We start from the raw sequence: 6,463 nt of genomic DNA, 5'->3' as shown, positions 1-6,463 counted from the left end.
GGGGGTAGTTGTTTATCCAGTATCTCAGTATGTCTACTGTCACAGTCATTATATCCATCTCAGGCCGGGCTGGCCTTGACAAGCAAAGTTGAAGCAGCTCGCTGCCTAAATGATATAGTTGGTATCCATACAAACGTAAAATATCTACAATTACAACAAAGATCGTACATATAAAAATTGTTCACTCAGCCAAAAAAGTGTCCACGGAAGTGTGCCCATTGCTTCAGATGGTGCTGCAGTCTTTGTTTTGAAGCTCTCTTTCGATTCTCCGGAAGAAGAATAGGAATAGCACAGTTTGTTAGTTTCACTTTTATTGTTTTTCACACGAGCAGAGTCTCTCTGTTCGCAAATTTACTTCTTTTTTTAAGAGGGCGCCACCGAATTTTGAGGACACTTTTTTTAATTGGCACAAAAAGAGTAGTTAACTATCTTGTTATATACGATCTTTGATAACAATTATCTTTATTTTACTTGTGAGTGATTGTTGGGCAGTCTGGTGTAGTTTACTACTTGTTTCCCATCAGACATTGACACACCTATCGTCTACATCGCTCCTCCTTCTTTTGTCTGTGTGACTCTGTCGCAAAACCTCTAATCTTTGGCGTTTGAATGACCTATTTGTGTTGCAAGTGCCTTAGAATTCTTATAAAAACAGAAAACCAAAACAAAAAAAGGTATTTTCTTCAACCCCATAACGTGATGAAAGTGAAAGCAAAACAAATTCCGCAACCAATTCTATTTTTCTACACTCCTATGGTGTGATGGGAAAAAAACAACAATAACAACAACAACAACGACGACAACAACAACAACAAAAAACCCAACTATTTCGCCCAATTGTGATGAAATAAACAAACCTACCAAAAAAACCCAACCAATTCTATTTCCTCTTGTCCCATAACGTGACAAAAAACATTTTTAAAAACAAAACAAAAAGCCATTGTATTTCTCCCGTCCCATGACGTGATGGAAAAAAGCAACAACAAAAACAATACAAAACACACTTCTATTTTCCCAAGTCCCGTGAAGGGATTAAAAAAAAATTAACAGCATCCAATTCTATTTTGCCCAGTCACAGGACTAGACGAAAAAAGAAAACTTTCATTACTATTCTGCCAAGTCCCAAAGCGTAAAGAAAAAATAAAACACAAAAAAATAACAAGCAATTGATTATATTTTGCCCAGTCCCATGACGAGATTAACAAAAAAGAAAGAAAAAACCTCGAAAAACAACAACCAATTCTATTTTGCCCAGCCGCATGACATGATTTTTAAAAAAAATATATATATAATATATATACATATTTTTTTTTTTTTACGAAATCTATTTTCCACCAGTCCAATGACGTGGGGAAAAAAACTACGAACAAACTTCTTTTTTTTTAAATTTGTTTTATCCCAGTCCCATGACGTTGTAAAAAATTTGTTTTAACCTTTTTTTTAAATCTATTTCCCCAATCCCGTGACGTTCTAAAAAGATATTTTTAAAAATTTTTTTAGAAATCTACTTTTCCCAGTCCCATGACGTTCTAAAAATATTTTTAAACATTTTCTTTAAAACTATTTTCCCCCAGTCCCATGATGTTCTTAAAATAAAATAATTTTTTCAACATTGTTTATCTATTTTCCCCAGTCCCATGACGTTTAAAAAAATATTTTTTGAACTTTTTATTTTTAAATCTATTTTCCCCAGTCCCATGACGTTCTAAATAATGTTTTTTTTTACTTTTTAATTTTTAAAATCTATTTTCCCCAGTCCCATGACGTGATGAACAGAGGGCGCGCGCCCCATGACCGCCCAGCCACAGCACAGCAGGGGGAGCATGAGCCGAGGTCAGGGGTCATGCTGGCCCGGCCCGACCACGTACGGAGGCAACAGACCAGCTCTTCAGTGACCCGGAACAGCACTCAGTCAGTTCTTTTTTTTTGGTTTATTTGTTGTTGGTTGTTGTTTTTTTGGGGGGGTCTTCTGTTTTGTTGTTGTTGTTGCTTTTTTGCTTTCTTTTATTTTGTTGTTTGTTTATCTGTTTGTTTGTTTATTTTTTCATCTGTTTGTTTGTGTGTCCGTCAGTTCGTCAACTTGGTTGTTTGTATGTATGCCCGTCTGTTCGTTTTTTCGCTTGTTTATGTGTATGTATGCTGTTGTTTTGTTTGTGTGTCTGTCAGTCCATTTGCTTGTTTGTTTGTTTGTTTGCCTGTTTGTTTGCTTGGTTGCTTCTTTGTTTGTCTGGCTATCTGTTCGTTTGCGTGCTTGTTTGTTTGTTTGAGGAACGAGAAGCCCATCGACATAATAGCGGTCATTTTGATTATGGAAAGAGAATACCGACAGACAGAAACAACAGACAGACAGAAACAACAGACAGGCAGAAACAACAGACAGACAGAAACAACAGACGGGCAGAAACAACAGACAGAAATAACAGACAGGCAGAAACAACAGACAGACAGACAGACAGACAGAAACAACAGACAGAGAAGAAGTAGGACGTACCAGTGGCGCCCTCCAAATACATGCAGGTTTTGCTTTTAATGGGTTTTTAAGTTAATTTTCTTTGAATTGCTTTTTCTTTTATTTAGTTTTCCCCTTTTTCGGGGGGGGGGGGGGGATGGGGGTAAGAGGGATTTTGTTTTTGTTTTTGTTTTTTTGTGTTGTTGTTTTTGGGGGGGGATCTTTATTTGTTTAGATGTCCACTTATTTATTTAGTTTTTGGGCTTTTTGTGGATTTTGCGGGGGTGTTTTTGTTTTCTTGGTATATTTTAAGCATGTTTATCCTATCTGGTCTCCTCTGGTCTGGTCTGGTCTGGTCTGGTCTGGTCTGGTCTGGTCGTGCAGTCTTATCTTATCTTATCTTTTCTTTTCTTATCTTATCTTATCTTATCTTATCTTATCTTATCTTATCTTATCTTATCTTATCTTATCTTATCTTATCTTATCTTATCTCATATCTCAGTGTCCTGTATACGGTCAGCGCCACCGACACCTCGCACAGCTTCAGCAACAGCAGCAACACCACCGACAGCCACGGGAAGCTGAGCCGCGAGGCGAGATTCTACGAGAGCTACAACCCTTCCACGGGCGTCCACACCGCAGCCGTTCTCGGCGGGATCCTCATCTGGCTTGTGCTCTACGTCATCTACAGAACCAAAATCCGGAAGTGCGTCATCACGCTCGTGAAGAAGAAGCTCGGCTCCTTCGACGATATCGACGCGAAGAAATCGACAGATTCCGAGAACAACTCCAACACCGCTTCCAATCCGAATACCGTGAGAGCGTTGATTAACCCGAGTATTATCATCGAGACTTCCCCGCCCGAGAGTTCGCCCAAGTCTCCGAGCACGTACGAGCAGTACATGAAAGGCGGAGGTCACGACTGCATGAGTCAGCACGGCTGTGGGCTGCACGAGGAGAACATGGTGTTTCAGTTCCCGTGCCCCACACACGGTGGGTCTACCCAGCAGCTGCACACCACCAACTGTCAACACCAGAGCCAGCTTCACCTGCAGGTACGTTGTCACCACCCAGTCAACAAGTGGCGGTTTAACTCTTAGTTTTCGTATATATATTTTTAAGAGTATATATATATATATATATATATAAATATATATATATGACTGTCACAATTGAATGATGCCGTAAGCTAGCTGAAGTGGTAAGTCGTATGCTGGGAGTCAAGTTAATGTAAAATCTTATTATTTCACATCCTTATCGATACAATTCAGATATTAAAGATATGAATGATTGTTATAAAAGTTTTAACTCATTTCCAAAGATTTTAACAAAGTGGGAGAGTGCCAGCACCAGAGCTAACCACACCTACAAGCACATCACCACTTCGTCATTGTGCGCTTGTGAATTGTAATTGTCTCCTCGCCACGTTTATGTCATTGGAAAGCGGGTTGAGTTGATTGCACCTGGGTTAACTGAAGCACAATGTCTCCACAGAAAGATGAAAGAATTTGTATCTCTTCTAGATCCTAGCCATAATATGCTGGCTATCAGTGAATCTTTCTGTAAATCTACCTACATGTCAGTTCATCTGTTTTGTTCATTTATTCATCTATCTATTGTAGTTACTCAATTTACCATTACGTAATTGACACCTAAGTTATGTCAATTTCATTTTGTTTGTCTATTTTCTTGTCATTATGTTTGTCTTGGGTAATAGCATAGTAAAGTGTAGGTTCTCCAATTAAGTTAAAATTATCTTTGGACGAAAATGACAAAATAATATGTTGGATGCATAATATATATTTTTTAATCAAAGAAATAAATAATGTATAACACAGTGTTTGACTTCGTAGCTTCTCTGCTATAACACAATATATTTAAAAACAGTCACTGAAAAGGCTCTGGTTTTTGCTTTATATTTCTATTGTATGATAATTAGAAGTTGCTCGAGATTAAATCTCACCAAAACCAAAAGCAAAGATTCGACTCTAACAAGTCACGTTTTCCCTTTCACTCTTTCCTAAATTCAGTCAAAATTGCCCAAGACGGACACCTTGTGTAGATGAGAAAAGTGGTTGTCTTAGACAGGCGGACATCTTGGAAAGTGTCATTATAATGGAAAAAAAACATTAGGGGAAAGTGGGAAGAGGTCGTTAATACAGGTGATTGTCTTAGTTAGAAGATCGTTACACCAAGTTGGGCTGTATTTCAAATTAGCCTTTTCCATCTCTAACTAATTCTAATATAAAATTCATCCCCCATTTTACCTTCCATATAGCTGCCCAAATCGGAAATGGACATCCCTTCGGCCACAGCACAGTGGGTACAGAACATGCCGCTCGCGGCGCGGAGCCATCAAGACTTCGCCAAACTGATGATGCATATACAAAGCCGTGGTCTACTGGCTATGCACAAACCTTGCAGCTGCCCTCACGTGCCGGCAGCGAGCCCCGCCCCCCTCCCGCTACTGGACCTACCCACCACATGGAACAAAAGCCTGCCTGTGTTGTCCAGTAGCGTGTCCAGTCAGCTCATGAGTGCGTACGAGACACTTAATAATAATCACGTGACGAGAACTAAAGATCTGAAGGAACTTCTCAACGCCAAGCGCAGGCAGAGTTCTCAGGAGAACAGAGGGATGAGTATGGATAAAGACGAGGGGCACGACGAGTACCTCAAGAAAAAGAAACATTCCAACAGGAGGCAGAGCAGCGCGGATGTAAAGCAAGCTGAGAATCAGCACAATCAAAGGAAGAAGAGGTCTTCCAGGAACAACCCTAACTTGACTATTCAGATTCCCGACCCGAAGGAGACGGCCACTCTGATCAACAACGCGTCCGTGAACCGTTCTCCAATGCCCATCCCTGTCACGCCTACTGTCATGATACAAAACTCCGCCCCCAAAGTCCCGCCCAGGCGTCAAGGGTGCGGGGGCAGTAACACATCAATCAGTTCCAGCTCATCCACCGATCTCCTGTTAGGCCCGCCCATCGTCGCGCCAGTCCAGATCTCATACCCCGCCCCTTCTAGTCGCATTCCCTCCCCTCACCTTTTATCGCCCGCCTGCGACACTCGGACTCATGGCGGACATCGACGAAACAGTCAGCACTTCACGTGGAGCCAGGAAGACCTCCATCGATATCACAGCACTCCGGGAAATCTACCCGCCCCCTCCCCCACGCCCCGCCCCCCAGCACAACACCCGTGCGGGCTTAGTGGTCACCAGTGCTCATTCAAATACAAGAAACGTGATAATAAGTGTGTGAGCCCGCTGGCAACCAGCAACTGTCCAGAGATGAGGCGGTACAAAAGTTTAAGTGACCAGTACTTCCAAAACGTAGCAAACGCAAATGAGAACGCGAGCAATGTGAATACACTGGCACAACATCGCCGCAGCATGAGTGACTACGGTAGCGAGACTCCCGACAACAGCCACTTCGTCCGACGTCATCAGCGGAGTCTCTCAGCAGACGTGGCCTTCATGAACCTTCAGAGAGACCTGGGAAGTCCGACCTACTCCAACGGAAGCAATAAAAACTCTCTGCCCGCCTCGTCGCCTTCTCCCAACCGGCTCCAAGTCCCCGATCCGAGTGGTTTCTATAGGCCGGTCAGTCCAGAAGTGGTCAACTCCAACATTAACCACAGGACGGGGACTGTGTTGGTGGGTGGTGGCGGGAGTGGTCGGTATTCCCCTACAGCGCAGAGCGCCCTCATGCGGCGGTTTGTTCACTCGGACAGTAATCTGGCCTACCTCAGCGACCAGTTCTTCCCGGCGTCGGGTCTGTGGCCAGATAGCACGGCGCCAGCGACACCGCGCCGACACAGTAGTACCGTGCAGCCCTCAGTGGTGGACTCGAACTTCTTGTACTGCTGCGAGACCTCCTCTCGTCCCACTTCCTCTCTCTCCCGACACTCTCTCCTCAGTCCAGCAAGCCCACCTTCTCCGTACCCGGCCTCGTCAGCCTCGCCACAGTCTCCGCATCTGAGCCGCCACCATCACCATCAGCAACAGCA

At 43.1% G+C, this 6,463-nt stretch overlaps 1 protein-coding gene across 1 annotated transcript in view; it reads left to right on the top strand.

Moving 5' to 3' along the window:
• LOC101858449 overlaps nucleotides 1-6,463 on the top strand; it is a 74,999-nt gene that overhangs the window by 32,697 nt on the left and 35,839 nt on the right. The window contains 3 exon segments of the mRNA XM_035973032.1: nucleotides 1,757-1,911; nucleotides 2,952-3,504; nucleotides 4,728-6,460. Of these exon segments, the coding sequence (XP_035828925.1) occupies nucleotides 1,757-1,911; nucleotides 2,952-3,504; nucleotides 4,728-6,460 (2,441 nt within the window).

The sequence above is a fragment of the Aplysia californica genome, unplaced genomic scaffold (assembly GCF_000002075.1).
Source record: "Aplysia californica isolate F4 #8 unplaced genomic scaffold, AplCal3.0 scaffold00957, whole genome shotgun sequence".
Taxonomy (NCBI): Eukaryota; Metazoa; Mollusca; class Gastropoda; order Aplysiida; family Aplysiidae; genus Aplysia; species Aplysia californica.
Note: the sequence above shows the minus strand (reverse complement) of the source record. Positions and strands in the feature narration are given on the sequence as shown.